The sequence below is a fragment of the Prionailurus viverrinus genome, chromosome F2 (assembly GCF_022837055.1).
Source record: "Prionailurus viverrinus isolate Anna chromosome F2, UM_Priviv_1.0, whole genome shotgun sequence".
NCBI classification, from domain to species: domain Eukaryota; kingdom Metazoa; phylum Chordata; class Mammalia; order Carnivora; family Felidae; genus Prionailurus; species Prionailurus viverrinus.
The window spans coordinates 74,578,152-74,597,231 of record NC_062578.1 but is presented as its reverse complement, the minus strand read 5'-3'; the positions used below and the strand labels follow the sequence as shown (position 1 = coordinate 74,597,231).

General features: G+C 39.1%; 1 protein-coding gene across 10 annotated transcripts in view; it reads right to left on the bottom strand.

The window, feature by feature from the left end:
- Positions 1–19,080, bottom strand: part of PHF20L1 (PHD finger protein 20 like 1) — an 87,269-nt gene that overhangs the window by 53,689 nt on the left and 14,500 nt on the right. For 4 of the 10 annotated variants that reach the window (XM_047843009.1, XM_047843008.1, XM_047843010.1 and 1 more), the window contains exons 3-8: positions 13,498–13,669; positions 13,268–13,352; positions 9,430–9,518; positions 9,098–9,187; positions 3,824–4,031; positions 3,106–3,234 (exon numbers count right to left, since the gene is read on the bottom strand). In XM_047843009.1, the coding sequence (XP_047698965.1) occupies positions 3,106–3,234; positions 3,824–4,031; positions 9,098–9,187; positions 9,430–9,518; positions 13,268–13,352; positions 13,498–13,669 (773 nt within the window). The remainder of the gene's footprint in view (positions 1–3,105; positions 3,235–3,823; positions 4,032–9,097; positions 9,188–9,429; positions 9,519–13,267; positions 13,353–13,497; positions 13,670–19,080) is intronic. The other 6 variants (XM_047843017.1, XM_047843018.1, XM_047843011.1 and 3 more) reach the window with 5 other exon arrangements.

Here is a 19,080-nt window from a genome sequence, read left to right as displayed (position 1 = left end):
ACAGGTCCATCTCCAGAAGAACATATCTGTAACGATCTGAACAGAATGCATTATTCAGTTTCAAGATGTTACGCAAATATCAGATACAAGTAGAATACCAAATAGTCCTAAGTCCCACCCACAAAGTTGCAATTTCTCAATACTGTACTTCAGCTGCAATATCACAGTTGTCTGCCTCTGCTAATAGGAATGCACAGAACAGAGGCCAGAGAACCCTGGGATGGCAAATGGCAGGAAGGACAAAGTAAGTCGTTAAATCTGTGCTCTCCTTTTCAACCAGGGATTCCAACACAGGGAATTCAGACAGAGGATTCAAACACAACATTCTTGCTGTGGGAAAAAGAATCGAATATTCTTGACATTATTATCAGTAACATGTACGGGCCCGTTCCAACCTCTGGGTTTTTTCAAATTATTTGTAAAGTTCCTTAAGCTGCACAAACTTTCAGCTGGCTGAAATTCTAGGAACTCCTACCAGTTGTAGAATCAGACCATGTGCCAATTGCTGATGTCTCTTCTTTCACTCCCTTGTCAATCTGTATTTTAAAATCTACTCAAATTTGCTTGCAGTCAGTCTGCTTGCAACTTTGTCCCAAAGCATGGGCTCTTGACTCGCTCCGTAAAATCGTCAATTCTAAATCAGTATGCATAAAGTATATTAACTATCAATAAGGTATATCACGTAATGAAAAACAAGTCTCTGGAAGGACATCTATACACCGTGCCACTACCGTTTCAGTATGTACTTATTTGGAAACTTCAAAAAAAGCCATCCTGTACCATCCCCTAAACAGAATTCACGTTTAGAATCTCTATAGCGTGGGACCATCGGGAAGTGAACAGAAAGAATGAAGACAGGAATTAAATTTATCCAGTGGCTGATCTGCTTATTTCCAGCTAGAAAGATTTCAAAAAAAAAAAAAAAAAAAAAGAAAGATTTTGAAAAGATTTCAAAAAAAAAAAATCTTCAAAAAAGATTTAAAAAAAAAAAAAGTGGGGGGAAACACATCAGAGCAGCTAAGATGCTGCCATGACCACAGCCCTATTCCTCTCAGTAGCAAAGGGGGAGACAGACACGTGTTAAGTGAGCTTCATAAATTTAAAACACACCAAAACTCCATAACAAAATCACTATCTTGTATTGTTCTCATTTCTTTGTATGGTCTGCAAATGAAATGTACTACACAGAGGCAAGCCTGAGTTTCAACCGTTGAAAATAGTCTTATAAGATCTATTGTCTTTTTGCAGGATATAATTGCAACATGAAAAGAGAAACAGATGAACTATTAAAAGGATTACCATACATTCAAATTTTCAAAGTAAGTAAAGGAAAAAAACCATAATGGCTTCACATCCGTGAAATCTTACTCTTTTCTACTGCTGCCAAACTATCACTTGTTCTTTCGAGATTCCCAAGGGGAAGTAAGGACAAAGTCCCTTCACCTTGTGTTACTAAGCAACCAATATTAGAACTTCCTTGAGACACAAGGTAAAATGATTTTTTCCCTGCTATTGTCTTTTCAAGGCCACATGTAAATAACACATTGTTGTGGACTGAGCTATTTTCTTCTTTTATTTCTTTAAATGCCGGGCTTGAACTTCTCAGGAAGGCACATGTAAGAATATGCTGCCCGAAACTAAAAGCAGGTTATCCAGACTGCAGGAAAACCCTCGAGGCTGGTAAGCTGGCAGGCACACCGAGGGAGTCAGCGTCAGCGTCAGGGTCATGTCCATCTCCCTCGGGCTTGGCCCCTGGTCTTGGCCCCTGCGGGAGCGTGGCTCTAGTCTTGGTAGCACCGGAGCCGGAAGCGCTTTCCTCTTCTTCCCCCTGCGCACGCAGCCCTAGTTTTCCATTCTGCTAGGGCCAAACTGAAGTTTCAAGCTGCCATCGGAACAACAATCACCGGATGACATCCTGGCTTTCTCCGAAGCTAACAGTTTCTAAGGAAAGGGTGGAATGGGTGAATTGATTTGAAATATTTCCTGTCCTGGGGCCAAAAAATATCCTTTATCAGCAAAAGGCACAAAAATAATAACAAATGGAAAGACTAAATATTCTCACCTGTTGAAACCAATCATAATCACTTAAGAAGAACACTGCGATAAAACAGTGGTTCTAAAGAACCCTCAGCTGCAGTCACTTTTCAATGGGATTCTATTCTTCAGGAAATGGTCAGAATGTTTAATTGACGTGTATTCTTCGATCTGACAGTGAAACCAAGCTTCTTCAAATTATTTAAAAGAATGCCAACAAAGGTTTATACAGCTTTATTAGGCCAAAGACACTAAAAACCATTTTGTCCTTAAAATAAGAACATACGATTGAATAATTAAAAGTATCTTAACTCTCCTTTTAACATATACTCAGAAAAATTAAACATGTTTACAATTTCTTTGAAAGACTAGAATCGCTAGGCTGAACAGGCCCTGCAAGTGACGGGGCCCTGGTATGACTGACCCTGCTTCCAACGCTTTTCCCATGACCACTAACCACGCCAAGACTGCCAGAGTTCTCGGCGCCCTAACACCCTACACTTCCTAGATTAAGGCAGGCATCGAGAAACAAGATGAGATTCTAGGAACCAACCTGAAGGTGAAAAGTGTAAGAAACTTCTAGAAGTACTTTTACTTTGGGAATACAGATTCAGGACCTGAATTCAGTGGAGCATCCATCTTTCCAGCCATACTTGCTGCCATCTTTAATGAGCCCAGGCAAGAGTAAGAAGGTTTGTGTAGTAACATTTAGAACCTCAGAGACTGTGACCCCACCAGGCTGACAATAGCAGATGATCTGAGCCTTAACAGAAACTACTCCTGCCACCAAGGTGATTTAAAAACTATGGAATTTTATCTCATTTGATCCTATCCACCCTCACAACATCCCTGTGAGGTAGGCAGAAAATAGGTGACAGTTTTCACATTTCACAATAGAAAAAGCTGACAGCGTTGAAGGATGTTGACTCTGAAGAACCATAAAGTACCTGTCTTCCTCGTTAAGCAGTTTGTTACACTAAAACAAAAGATACATTTTGCCTTATTAAAAACAAACTACCCTAAAATCAACCCCTCCATTCCCCCCAAACCAAAAGAATCATTGTAGTTTACCAGTAATCTTGTTAAGTCGAGCTCTCTTTGCCTGAAATGAGTTGCCTTGGTTATTTTTCCTCTTGTTTGATAATGTGCTCTCTGGCTGTGGAAAGACCATCTTTGGAACGTTCTCTACATGAAGTCCTACTTTTAATAGAATACATATATGAGAGTTTATCTAGAATCCAAAGTTAAAACACATGATTTTTTTAAAAATAGCAAAATAGTAAAAATGCTTTGCACTTATGTTTTTTTTTTTAACCTAGTGCTTGACATAGAACTTCAAACAACACAAATTTCTCCAGACTGAAAAACTAGAAATAAAAAACTACCAAGTAGTTATTCTTTAGGAAAGAAAAGCAGGAAGAAAAGGACTTACTGCTTTTCCCATATTACATACCAAAGCACATGCAGAAGCATTTAAAAAGTTAAAGAAAAAAAAAAAAACACACAAAACAAACAAAAACTCCAAAGCCTACTAACAAGAACTTAAAAGTCAAGATCTGAACCCATTTCTATTCAAGAATACTGAGGGCACCTATTATCCAGTACCCATGTTAGACCAGTTATCTCTGGCTCCGTTACACGCTACAAAAGTTAACCATTTATGCTGGGGGGGGGGGGGGAGCCCAATCATTTAACCACACCCCCAAATCACAGGTAGCCAGGGGTTCTGGCTTACTCACTACGAGAGTTCACCCTGCCATAGGAATGAACGTAAGAACATATTTTGTACCAAATGTTTCACTAGATGTGGGCAGATCTTCCTTCTTCTCAACTTCTGATGAAGCTATAGAAGTTGAAGTCTCTTCCTTCTTTGAAGGTACTTTAAACCATTTCCTCTCATCTTTGTCTTTATTGCTGTTAGCGCTGGTGCGAGGTTTGTTCCCTGTTTTATTCTTGGCTGCAGCTGCAGCAGCTGCTTTGACTAAAGCTATCCAATCCTCCAAAGGAAAAACACAAAACATGTAAAGTATTAAAAAATTAATCAAAATTTAATTACACTAATAAAAACACGTATCACATTTTCAAAGCTACTCTCGCGCAAATATAAAAATTGAATTAATTACATTTACAAGATAAATCATCAACATGGTAATTATCAAATTTAATGATCTAATGGCTTAGTGGGATTATATAACCCCTCATGAAACAGGTAAATATTCAATAACAAATATTCCTTCGCTATTATTTTCAGAGGAATAAAATCTAAAATAAAAGGGAAACCCTTTAACAAATATGGAACATTACATGACATTCTGTCTCAGTACTTTAGATTTAAATGGTAAACTGTGTTTCTTTTCTGAATACAACAAATCGTAGAAGAAATGAGAGAAAAATGCTTATGTTGCAATTCTGCAAAGGTTAAAAGAAATGCACTCCCAGTGAACAAATTACTATTCTTGGAAGAAGAAGTATGGACAATTTCACAGAATTCAAGATATGATTTAATTAATTTTTAAAGCTTTGACAGCTTGGACACCAACGTATCACAACAGCGTAATATTACTAGTTAAAGAAAAAAAGAGCCGCGTGATTTGACCAAGGTGTCTTACGTACATACATACGGTCAGGCTCCAGACTAATTTCCCTCACTCTATGACTTCCTGGATTTGTGCTGATTACCACTCTTCTCCGATGCAAGTATTTATTCTTCCTGTGTTTATATTTAAAGTTAACTGCTACATAATTTTTCTAAACTAAAAATGCTTATTGTAAAAAATACAGAGGGGCTCCTGGGTGGTTCAGTCTTAAGCATTCGACTCTTGATTTCAGCTCAGGTCATGATCTCAGGGTCAAGAGATCAAGCGCCACATCAGGCTCTGCACTGGGCGTGGAGCCCGCTTGAGATTCTCTCCCCCCAATCCTGCCCCTCCCCCGTGCTCGCTCGCTGTCTCTCTTAAAAAAAAAAAAAAAAAAAAAAAAGGAACTATGTAAGAAACATGGTGCTAACATTTAAATTTTCACAACCGAGAAAATTTCTTACAACAAGTATTTGTAATATTTCTACAAAGTATTTCTATTAATCTTCCTCTAAGGCCACTAAGCTTCAAAGAGACCAGCTCAAATTCAACCAAAATGGGTAATACACTAAATTTTTAGTCCAAGTAACTAAAAACTACTTCTCAACATCAAATACATTTACTTCACAAGTTATGTTAACAAACCTCAATCATTAGTCAATAGAGGCTGATGGTTGCTCAGTCTTGAAAATACATAGTGAAGACAATAAGCCACTAAAAATAAACAACCAACAAAGAGAACCTGTGTTTCTTTCTCTCCCCCATGATTGAAATGAACTAAAAATATCGTATGATTGCACCAAACTATTCATTCACCAAAGTTCTGTTCAACACCTTGCTACATGTGCCAGGAAGCACGCTAAGCAGTCATGAGACATCAATTTATAAAAGATGCTGCCTGAAAGGACTTAAAACGCATGAGCCTCGGAGTCACCACATCTTTGTTCCTGCCTGGAAAATGCCCAGCATCTATCTTCCTCAGTACTTAAACTGTGTCCCCAGTACATGTCTTATTAGAAAGCAAATTAAGACACAGGTGTAAAATACAGATTTATGTCTCTAGTTGGCAAAAAAACAAAAACAAAAACAAAAAAACACCTCAAAACAAACCAGATAAACCAATATTGTCCAACCCCATGTTTACTTAGAGCCACGTTTCTTTGGTCCTACCTGTAAGGAATTGAAAGGCAAATAAAATTAACTATAAGACAGTGTGATAGGAGAGGCAGTGGAGGAATAAACAAAATACCATGGAAGAACAAAACAGAAAAGATTAATTGTGACTTAAGAGAAAGGCTAATGGAAAGCTTCAGGGAACATGACAGAGGAGCTGAACCCTACAGCAGATATCTTTGAGGCAAAAGGCAGAAGGAAAGGCATCCAAGGGCACCGCAAGCAAGAAGGAAACCATTAGACAAAGTCATGACAATCAGAATATGTGCGAATAGGCACAAGGGGCGGAAGTGGTCTGGGGAGCCCAAGTGCTACGTCTAGGTTGAACTCTGAGACTGACATTACAGTACTAGAGAAAGAAAGCACCAATGAAAGACAGTAATCAATAACGCAGAAAGAAAAACAAAAGTACAACCAGACAAGCAAAGTGTTAAATTCAGCAGAGATCTGTACAGTCTTATTAAGAGCAGAGTGCTTAATTTTGGGTTCCATGTTGTGGGAAAAATTTTAAGTTAATGTTACAGAAATGCTGAAAAATGCCAGAGGTAAATTCTACTCCAGCTCTTTCCTCTTTCCAATGAACAGCAAACTGGGAGACATTCGTGTTGTATCTCTTAAAAGTGCAATTAGAGGGGCGCCTGGGTGGCGCAGTCGGTTAAGCGTCCGACTTCAGCCAGGTCACGATCTCGCGGTCCGTGAGTTCGAGCCCCGCGTCAGGCTCTGGGCTGATGGCTCAGAGCCTGGAGCCTGTTTCCGATTCTGTGTCTCCCTCTCTCTCTGCCCCTCCCCTGTTCATGCTCTGTCTCTCTCTGTCCCAAAAATAAATTAAAAAAACGTTGAAAAAAAAATTAAAAAAAAAAAAAGTGCAATTAGATATTTTTTAAAAGTTCCTGATCATGTGACTTGTTAATCATGGAATCAATGCAGTTGTGTCATTAAAGAATTCTCCTATTATTTTGTCCTTCTATTTGTCATTTATTTGGTTTATCTATATTTTTTATTTTAAAGCGAGCACGCGCGAGCTGGGGAGAAGGGCAGAGGGAGGGAAAGGGAGAATCCTAAGCAGGCTCCATATTCAACACAGAGCCCAACACAGGACTCAATCCCACAACCCTGGGATCATGACCTGAGCCAAAATCAAGAGTCGGACATTCAACCGACTTAGCCAGCCAGGCACTCCCCGCTTCTACTTTTAAATAGGTAAGATTCGCTATTAAAAATAACTGGTGTGGGGGCACCTGGGTGGCTCAGTCGGTTGAGCATCCTATTTCGGCTCAGGTCATGATCTCACAGTTCATGGGTTCGAGCCCCGCATCGGGCTCTGACAGCTAGGAGCCTGGAGCCTGCTTCGGATTCTGTGTCTCCCTCTCTCTGCCCCTTCCCCGCTCATGCTCTGTCTCTCTCTGTCTCTCAAAGATGATAAACGTTAAAAAAACCTTTTTTTTTTATAACTGGTGTGATCCTTCCACGAATTAGAACTCATGATATGCTTCAAAGTTCCCTGTAGGTAACAGAGCAGCACAAGATATGGAGCATGCTGGAAACCAGATGGGAGTTCAGAGTTACTCTGCACATGATGCCTAAGTGAAATTTTAAGTCAGTCACTCAATTCCCTAAGTTCTGAATTCCTCAGATGTGAAATAGGAGTATCAGTTACAGCTATGTCAACGGATCTGCTACGGGAACCCAATTAAATAATGTATGTAGAACAAAGTTTCACAAACGGTACAGGACCTTATGAGCAAAGCTTTAATACTAGTGAGTTTTACATCAGCACACTTGCAAAAAGACAAGATAGGATAGAAAAAGCCACAGGAAGTTTAGAGAAGAGTATTTCCATATTGCATCTACTTATCCTTTGCTAGTTTCATAAATTTACTGTATATCTTTACAAAGGAATTCTCAAGGTACTAAAAATTTAGAAAATATATGCAAAGTTGGATTCTCTCAGCACTTCCCACACAACACCTGACTTAGTCTATTTCCTACATGAAAACAAGTCAAAACTTTTTGGGAAACAAAGACACTTTGAAAAGAGAGCGTTTTATAAAAAAACAATTCTACAAATATTTTTAGCGTGCTTATGATTAAAAATTATGAAGAAAACTGTAAATTAAGAATATAGTGCTACCCGTGTTCTTTCAATAGTTTATATTCAGGATTGATTTTAACGTTCACACACATCATAATGTAACTACTTATTAAAAGTAAACACCCAATACACCAATGAATTTTTATAACTTGTAATTTTACCACAAACCAAACTGGCTCAGTATCTCACGTTGGAAAAAAATGAAGTTTTAGAGTTAGTGCCATCTCACAAACATGTGAATAACCAGAATAATAAAGAATAGCCTTAGAGCAAAAAAAAAAAAAAAAAAAACAACAACAAAAAAAAAAAAAAAAACAAAAAAACGAGAGAGAGAGAGAGAGAATTTTGTTTAATTAAACAGGCACATATTAAGTTCCCGATGTTTTAATCTTTCTATGCAGTAACCAAGAAATCACACCACTGAATGCTTAAAGGAACATTTTATTTATACATACAAGTAGGAAGACACAAAGCAATTTCCCGGTCAAAAGCATTCCCATTTTAAACTACATTTCCATATTAACTGGGGAAGAAATGCCAGCTGATCACTGCAAAACTAAATTTTTAAAACGCAGGTGATTTAAAATGATCACACTTCTCAGAAGATAGGAGGAATTTTTTTTTTTTTTTTTTTTTTTTTTATTTCAGTGATCCATATTTCTAGATTACTAAATGTATACACTTGGCTGGAGCTGACCAGATGATTTCAACACGTTTCAGAATGACATTTTTCACTGCACAGTATGGAACAAATACAAGCGTATTTCCATATTAGACACTTTCATAGGTTACTTTCAATTCTAAAAATTAATTGTAGGTCCAGGTGCTGAAAATCCCAAATAACAGCAGAACATAAAAGAAAATATTTTAAATTTCTAGTGGCACCTTTTCTCTCCAGTATTTCAGGAAACATACTCAACCAATGGAATCATGGTTTTCACTTCATCCCAGACTCTCCTTCCAATGCTTACCGTTCATCATTCTTGCTTTGAGCAGTGACAAGGCATTTTAACACACTGCTTACATCCTATGACTCACAGAGCCCTACCTGAAGCAGCCTACAGAGTGTCAGGTAAGCGCCTTTTAAAAGAAGATGAATGACTATGATTTATAAAAGGAAAGAAGGTAAGAAACTCAATATAAAATTTTATATTAAAAATTAACTTTCTAAATGATACTATATACCAGGAAAAACAAAACAAAATTAAAAAAAGGCACTTACCTCACTTCCCATAGACTGGTTCCACGATCCAGCTGGGTCGATAGGACAACACCAGCTTAGTGGATGCTGGGATTTCACCTGGAACAGAAACTAGTGACCTATAACTTTAGCAGGTCTAAAGCCAAAGAAGCAAAAATCAAGTGTATAATTTATCTTACATTCTAAGCTTCTTTTTCTTGCTGCTATTTGGGGCTATCAGCACATAATCCTACAATTAGTTCCCTTTAATATATATATGTATATGTATCTTTTTTTTTTTTTTTTTTTTTTTTGATTGGTCACCATTCAAGAAGACATCCCTTTGGGTAGCTAGGAATGCTGAACTCTCTTACCTGCCCCTTAGCATCCTCGGGCATGGCTTTAATGTGCATTCTTTTTAAACAACGAATTACTCCATCGTAAAACTGAACTGTGAATGTTCCTAAAACAGGAGCAAGTCAGAATCATTAGAAAATACAACTGAATCTTATAGCAACACTTGAAACCTAACAAGTAACGCCCTAACAGAAAGAAACACACTCTGATCACAGTAACTGCACACACACACCCGTTAAGAACTGCAGGAAGTTGGAGAAGTTTATTTTCTCTTCCCTTCTAATAAGATCATTACTTACAAACATATATAATATTTCTATAAGAATTATCATTTGCTCTCTTTGGAAGTTTCTTTCCAAGTAACAGAGAGAAAGAACTGATATGGGGGAAAAATCATTTATTCAGGAAAAGATTATTCCTTTCACCGTATTAGTGAACTGGTAAATAAGAATTAGATCCACAGGCTTTTAAGCCAGAAAATACTTTACAGACCATCTACATGAAAGTGTTCCTGTGCAGATCAGAACACTGATTTCCAGGGAGGCTGAACGCTGCACCCACAGCAGTCAGCCGAACAGCAGCACAGCTGTAACCAACCCCCCATCCCGAGGCCTTTCCCACTAACTCAACCTGCCTTCAGGACTCAACACCCTGCCTTAATGACAACCACAAAGTATATTCAGGTTTTGCCACAGAGTCCATGCTTTCAAGTCAATAAAAGTCAGTACTGCCACAAAGCATAAATTACGTAGATTTTATACTTAAGAAATTCCAACGTTTTTCTATCATTTCCTGTACAAATGATGGCTGAGAGCCCCTTTAAGTAAACACGTACTGGACCTTTACAAAACAAGTCAAAACAGTAAGTGTCATAATTGGTATCACTGGCTTTGAACTTGGCACCAAACCAGACATATATCTACAAAACATTTTCCTTAATTTTGTAATGTGAACATTTCATTTCATATTTTCTGTGATTAGCATAATTCACCGTGTTGCACGTATAAGGCTCTAAACCCAAGTCATTGAAAAAAACTGATGAGCTGAGTAACCAGGACGTAAAGACACTGAGAAAGCATTGAGACTACCGAACCCCACGTGCACCTGACACCTGACCACTGCCACCCTCAACGGCCTGAACTCCTCCTGCAGGAACCACCTTCCAGATGAGAGCAGGTTCCACGCCACCCCAGCCAGGCACTCATCCCTCCCTGCTGCTGATCACACCGGTGCCGCCCTTGTGATGCCTTCCTCCTTTCCTCCTCAGCCTACTCTTCGAGGATCAGCTCTTCAAATCCCACCCGTGACATGAACACTTCCCCGTCCCCTCTGGTTTACACATTCGCCCCTCCTCTTCAACTTCTCTAAGACTTATTACAAACACATAAACGTTCGTAACTGCAGGTTTTGTTTAGCTCTTACAGTGAACAGAAGGCCTCCTGAAGGCTTCCTTTGCCTTTGCCTTCCCTTGGCGGGGGCGGGGGGGGGGGGGGGGGGAAGAGAATGCGCATGGCGGGCAGGCTCATCCGTCACGCGGGACATACGGGAATCGCAAAATAAAGACCTCTAGTGGAGATATTTTAAAAAGAAATCGTATCTGCTAACACTTCACTAAGGGTGCACTCAAACTGCTCCCAAAACGGCAGAGACTGCAGTGAGCGTCACCGCTCTTCCACGAATACAAGCTTAATTTTCTGTGCTCTATGCCCATGGACAAATGGGATGGGACAAAATAGGACGGCTCTGCTTCTGAGAGCACTGCTTGTGTGTGTACACGTGTACTTGTATATGCTACACTCCCAAGGAGTGTAAGCACGGAGACAAGATCTCAGAGCTCTCCGCACTCAAAGAAACGGCTCTTCATCAAAATACAGAGTGCTGGGGCGCCTGAGTGGCTCAGTCGGTTCAACGTCCGATTCTCGACTTAGGCTCAGGTCAGGATCTCACAGTTCGTGAATTCGAGCCCACATCAGGCTCGGTGCTGACAGCGCAGAGCCTGCTTGGGATTCTGTCTCCTTCTCTCTCTGCCCCTCCCCCACTTCCTCTCTCTCAATCTTTCTCTCTCTCTCTCTCTCTCTCTCAAAATAAATAAACATGAACTTTAAAAATATAAAATGGAGAGTGTTGTTTAATTTCGCATCATCTTCTTTTATTTTGGGTGGATCCTATTAATTATCCCAAAGAATTGATCCGTTACTGCCTCCTTTCTTTCCACAACCTGTTGCTGACTGCCCACATGCTATAAACTTGGAGGGCCCGTGTGTATTAGACACAGGAACATGGGCTCCGTAACAGAGCTCTCAAGAAGCTAAGTGCACAGTGAGGTGAAGCATACCAGGAAAGGAAAAGTAACCTGCAAACCTAACAGAGACGTCCCTCAACTCCTGCAGGAGGAAGGTGACTGGTGGTGGTAAAATCATAGCCATATCTGTTATTTCAATTCCTTAAAACAATAAACTGGAATAGGGCTTTATAAAGTTGTATCATAATTTTTTGGTAGACAACACTGATTTGCTTTTTCACACCTAACATTCTTTAGTACGTCTCTTTTTAAATGTTTTCCTCTTTTGTCTCCTCTTACCTCCCATGTTTTCTCAAGTTTGTTGTTACTTTAAATCCTCAGCTTAACTCCCTTCCACGTTTCTTTCCCATCACCTCCAAAAAAAGTCAAATTCTGTAGCAAGATTACAAGACATTCCATACGCAGATCCCTGCTTCTCTCTCCCAGCTCTTCTGATATTCTACTCCCTTCAAAGGACTCCTTCACTCCAGTTACAACGAAGTCTTGCAGTTCCTAAAAAGCGGCGGGCCTCTCTTCTATTCTTCTGCAATATGCCATTTCATTTCTTTTGTCAGAAAAGCCTTTCGTTCCCTCTTTAGCTGACCTGTTTGTCTTTCGGGTTTAAAGTGCCCCCTTACTTAAATCCTTCTCTTGCAAAGAAGCTGTCACTCAATGTGTGTTTCTTTAGTAAACAGAACGGATGAGTGGTCAAGTTTAAGAAACAATTGTTACAGAAAATGGATGTATTCTTGACTTGGAAATATACTTACAAGTATTTCACAACTTATTAAAATGAGATTTTTAAGCACGAAATTTAAAAAATAAAATAGTTAAGCACAGTTCCAATGCTAATTTAAATACTAATTCTCACGCCTTTCCAAATTCCTCAGTCTTCAAGTCCTGTTTTCTTAAATACGTTATCCGCCCCACAGATTTATTAGCCTTGGCCACACGAACACACCCGATTCCTGTGTTATTTTCAACATCACTGGTCAGTTCAGTAATTTCTGCTCAATATGAATGTTTAGATGCCACAAAGGCTATCGGGAAATTTCCCTTTCAATTATTCACAGAAACTAAGAAAAAAGGGGCAGTGGAAAAAGGCAATAAAGGAAATCCTCAAACCGATAAATTCCCACACTCTTTCCGCAGAAAAAACACTGTACTGTATTGTATTTCCAAGTTGAACTGACTTGAATTTTCCTGTATCCTTAACCTTCCCTAACACTCTGGATGAGTTGCTCATAAAAATAACTTGGCCGGCAAACTGGAAACAGAGAAGGAGAAATAAAATGCACATAATATAAGCCTGTCAACTAAAAGCTGAACAATTTTAACCAACTTTCACACTTCTAATTTAAACAGTTTATTTAGGTGGTAAGCAGATCATGTATCATGTTATTCTATACGATATGTAACAATGAAATACTCCCAGAAAAGAGTATTAGCAGGCAATTCATTAAGTATAAGACAGACAGAAGTAACAGTGGTGACAATTACAAGAATTAAAATTAGAAACAGTTGAATTTTACTATCAATCCCATTTTAAATCTAAGATCATTTCAAATACATACCTTCTTTGTTAATTGCTTCAATCTTGGCAGGGTAATAGCGACAGTCTGTCCAACGAGCCAAAACTTCTTCTCCAGCTTTAAAATCCTATTTTAAACAACTTTTAAGATCAATACCATGTATAATAAATAAGCATTTCCTTTATAAAAACAAGCTTTTGTAATATTTAACAGAATTCCTTTTAGAATATGTCATTACACATCTAGCAAACGGGAAGAAGATTGCTACTTACAAAGAAATCTTCCTCATCTTTTAGCCCTTCTTTTCTTAATGCGGGTCTCTCCAGGGGTCTCAACCTATTGCTATCCCAGTAAATCCACTCATCATAACGATGACTCCAACGCTCAAAATGGACCAACATCTTGCCCTCCTCATAGTCGATTTTTTCAATCCGTGACGGATACCTCCAAGATAAAAAGGAGCTTCACATCAAGAGAAAATTCTTACATTTGTTTACACCAAGTATTAAAAAGGATAATTTAACTGAAAACACTGCTTACCATTAAATCCATAAACAAAACGATATGGTCCATATTTTTAAACAATTGAACCAACGAAGGTTGCTTTATTATTATTTGTCTTTAATGTCTGGTCTCAATATCCAGTGAAATAAATACTTCAGGGGTGCCTGGATGGCTCAGGTTATGATCTCGCAGTTTGTGAGTTCGAGCCCTGCCTCGGGCTCTGTGCTGACAGCTCAGAGCCTGGAGCCTGTTTCAGATTCTGTGTCTCCTCCTCTCTCTGCCCCTCCCATGCTCATGCTCTGTCTCCCTCTGTCTCTCAATAATAAGTAAAAGTTAAAAAAGTTTTTTAAAAAAATACTTCAATACATTCCCAGTGGAACTATAAATTACCTGCACTGTTTTTAATTGGAAAACACACTTCAAGAGCCTTAACAGATTGCTACTTTTTGAGTCAATCATTACAAATCTGGAACTATACATACAAAACATTAATAAAGAAAATACAAGCCACCTAAAAATATGGTTAGAAAAAAATACAAACAATGGCATACCCACTGAATGGAAAATTATAGTCTTTAAATGTGGTATCTGCAAAAAATTTACATAGGGAAATGTAAAGTAGCAGCACTGTGTTCAGCAGAATTGTAAGTAAAACAAATTTGTCTGGCAAAACATACCAACATGTTCATTTGTCTCTTTATGACACAAAATCACTTTGTTTTTTCTATTTCTCTGTACTTTGCAATATTTTAAAATGCACATCAGGGTGCCTGGATGCCTCAGTCGGTTAAGCATCCGACTTTAGCTCAGGTCATGACCTCGCAGTTCATGGGTTCAAGACCCACATCAGGCTCTGAGCTGTCAGCACAGAGCCTGCTTCCAATTCTGCGTCTTCCTCTCTCTTTCTCCCCCTCCGCTACTTGCGCTCTCTCTCTCTCTCTCTCTCTTTCTTTCTCTCTCTCTCTCTCTCTCTCTCTCAAAAACTAAAAATAAATAAATAAATACATAAAATGCACATTAATGGTAGTAGGGGAAAAGCTCAGTTAAACTTTAAATTCTAAAATATAAAAACAACAGTACATTGTTCTGTCTCTCTGTGTGATGACTCTCCTACGTTAAAATCTAAAATAGAGATTAGTTAACTTGAAACTTTCAACAAGGAAAATTGCCTCATCCTTCCTAATGTACTGTATTAAATGTTCACAGATGACTCAAAAGTTTTTAAAACCTATCATTAAATAACCGTAAGAATTCAACAGTAGCACATAGATGATTCAGCCCTAATAGTTTATTTCATATTTTTGCTAGTTTGTGATGAATCTGGAATTTTTCTTCTCCCTACAGAAAACTGGCTTTCAGCATAAGCACGACAGACCTTACAGAGCTTCGAGATTCAGGAACTGATTACTATAAGCTTTGTATCACTCATGCTATTCAAAGCCTCTTGAGCATTCCAAGGGCCCTGAATCCTCCTCTGGGGTAGCTTCCTGGCTCCGGTGTAGGTTGGGCTTTCCCACTTGGGGTCTCCTCAAAAACACCACGCACCCACGCTAGGCCAAACATTCGTGCTTTTGTACCTTCCGTCCTTTTGGCCCAGCCCTGGGCGGCCTCCCCTTCCCCTTTCTACTCCTCATTCCAGACCCGGTTGAATGTGCAACCCCCTCCCCCTGCCCCTGCAGCCCTCCCTGCACCCACCTGGCCAGAACCATCTCAGGGCAGGCTCCCAAACCGTGTGCTGCAGAGCATTTACAGCCCTTGCAACGTTAAGACCGGCGACACGCAGAAAGGGTCTGATGGTTAAACAGCCTGGGAAAATACTGGCTAAAAAGTTTAATCCTTTTCTTTATTGAAAGACTTCTCGGTCTTGTCAACGACAGAGAGATGAAACATTTACTAGTACTGAAGTTAAAGAAATATGTAATCCTTTTATCACGGAACATTTGTTAACATCTCTTGTGCTAGCAGACATCTAAGGGACTTGATTTTAGAAGCTACTCTGGCCTGTGAGCTTCAAGGAATAACAGAGTCACATCCATCGTTGCATCCCCCAGCATCTAGCCGAGTGACAGACACAGCACCAGCCGCCATTCGCCATTCGGGGAAAGTTCAGAATGAGTGAGAAGTGACCTTAAAGACCACCTGCAGGTTTCTTCGTAACTAAGAAGGCTGTCGACCTTACAGCCCTAAGTTAGAGCTTACTCTTAGTCTTTCGGGGCAGGGGGCGGGGGGGCGGCGTCGATGAGGAAACATTCTGTTAAAGAAAGGCAGAAAAACAAGAAAACCCCAAAACCCAGGGAACTAACATACTCCCCAAGGTGAACACACTGACCCTACCCACTCAGAATCAGTGCCGTAATGCCGGTCTCTTGCAACACTGCTCTGATTGTATGGTTTTGTTCCTCTGGTTTTTACAACATAAAAACTGTCAACAGTGCCGAGGGAAGCCTAGAGGTAAGGCTGCCCTTTAGTTTATTTTCCAACGCTCACCAGCCACTTCACCACTATAAAAAGAGATTTTCTTTCAACTATAAAAATGAATAAATTTATACTTCCACGTGTTTATTATCACACCTTTTTATTGTTGAGCAAAACATTAGGGGTTTATCCTCTAGGTTCCTTCAAATTCTAAATGTAAACAACTCCACATATTTAAACCATTTCTCAAAGTGAAAATGGTCCACAGGAAGAGTCCAACACATCTTTATTTTCATAACATGACTGAATTCAGCACAGAGTCAGAATCTAAATAAGTTCATATAATTTAAATCTGAACTGCACTTTTAAGTACCTTACAGTTTTCCTAAAATCTTTCAAATTCTGTTTCACTGACAGGATGCCTGATGCAACAACCAGACTTGTGGGGAAGTGCTTCAGGATAATTTACAGTATATTATACTCTTTCCATAAATATCAGAGATGGAGAGGTAAACTTCAGATGAAGGCCAACAGTTAAATAAGTAACACACATACCCAAGATTCGTATCTCTTTTCATTCTTACAATGTTTACTAATCAAATTCTGAACCTTAAATAAAGGAGCCATAAATATTACCATTATTAACAATGACTGAATTTCTGTTCATTCAGTCAACACATATTTGGGCATCTAATAAGATTAAGGAACTTGCTAGGCACTGTTGGTAGGTAAAAAGGAAACATAATTAACTGCTGTCTTCAAGGAGCTTAGCTTAGAGTCAGACAAGGAGAGAGATGACTCAGAATATTTACATGTATGTTAGGCTCTCTGTTCTTTCCTTGCTGAGTGTCAACTGCTCTTTATATACCTTTTCTCCTTGGATCCTGGTAACCATCCAAGGGATAGATAACACAGTCCCCATTTCACAGATGACTGTCCAAGAATACACATGGCAGAGCATTCGCAGCCAAAACCAACTGGCACAAAAGCCTACAGGAGAACTGGGATAAGGCCCGTATCAAAGTAATTATATCATATATGGTAAACTGCTAAGTATATATAAAAATTTTCCATAAGATGCTATTAACAGTTCAGAGAAAACTGGGGAGTACACTGAATGTTCTTGGGAGACCTAATCTACATCGGTCTTAGTAACAGCCTCCAGGACTTAGACCTAATGAGCCTGGTACAAACAAAGGTAAAGTATACACACTTTCAGTTTGTCAGTGTTCATTTACTTAAAGCCAAAGTCAGGCAATCAGCCAGATAATGAGGATTCAGAGACCACAGAATGACATTTCTGTCCTCAAGAACCTCATGACCAGACACGGGGAGGCAGTTCAAGGAAACCGCTTCTTCTGGCTAGACTGCGAAACAAGCAATCGGGTGAATAAAGGAGAATAGTGGAACATCAGATTGGACTTGTTAGCTAGGTTCAAACTGAAGGGCTCTATAATAGCAAAGTAATGAAATGCTCCATCATTCTAGAAACAACAGGAAATCCCTTACTTTGGTTATCAGTTATACTTTAGAAAAAAAAAAACAACAACAACAACATCAAGATCTCTGCTATACATGTGAAATGCACAAAATGGCAAATTAATAGACAGTTCTATATAAAGAAGTGATTTCCCTATTCTAGCAAATGGCCCACAGTAATAATGCTTTGATACACACAGTGAATGAAAAATAACATTGAAAAAATGTATTTACAAATGCCTCTCTATCTTGACCTACAGCACAATCATTTTGATGTACAATTTAGTTTTCATTATAATTGAGTGTGAATGGAATGTAAAATTTTTCTAATGAATTTGGAAGATGTAGTGACAATGTTTTTGTTTTGCCATTTTTTTAAAAGCTACATCATGGAAAAGTGTTAAAGAACAGTGATTAGGCTGAGTCCCAGACATTTATGAATGATTTGGGAAAAGAGCTGAGAAGTGGGAGACTGGGGTTTCAATGAGGGATAAGAAGAAAACACCGCGGTTGGCATTTCTTAAGGGTTCAAAAGAGAGGGAAGTATGATTCCTCAGCGCCAAAATTCTACGTAGAGCTCTCTCACCCCTTATCATGAGTTACTGCACAACCCTATCAAATTTCCACTATCTACCCTCCCTATTCGAATCCCACTCTGCAACGCATGCATTGCTTCAATGATCTTCACTTGTGTGGAAAACAAGGCATTGCCTTCATTGTTCTAGGTCTGCCACACCTTCATGTCTTTCGCACTTGATTCCTAGCAAGTATAACAAACTTAACAAGAAAAATGATCCACTCTAAAACTGGTTATTAGGCTTAATGGAAACAAAGAGCATTCAGAAATTCTGAGAAGATATTACAGTGATCTTTGCTGAACTGAACGGTATTTTCATGCAAGCAATTCTACTACCATAATCTGTTGGTTGATTTCTCAGGACCCTCTCTGAATTAGTATAGGCAAAGACTTCAATGGTCAAGTTAAACTGTGGCTATAACTACAGAGCAGAACAAATCCATCACCAAGAATAAAAATCATTTTCACCTTCTCTGAATGCTTACTTTATTGCCTCACCTAAGAATACCAACATTTTAACACTGTTACTGGGATCTCCCACTTATACAAGATCATTCAGCATAGCAGTATCTGTGGATTCTGGACCAATCCGCAATCCATTAAGAACCAAATGCTGACCAAAGAGGTTGGCTATACACTGAATACACTGCATCAGTTCCCTACAGCACTGACTCCTGAGTCTTGTCAACACACAAGGAGAATACGAGAAATCGAAGATGGGAATTACCATTACAGATGAATTCCTGTACACTGGTAACTGTTTAACATGGGCAGGTCCTGATTCACTCACTAAATCAGGAGACCATGATGCCCTGAGACTGTCCGCAAAATGCTGTTTGGTGTAGATATGTACCAATATTCTCTTGAAGTGGGAATTCCC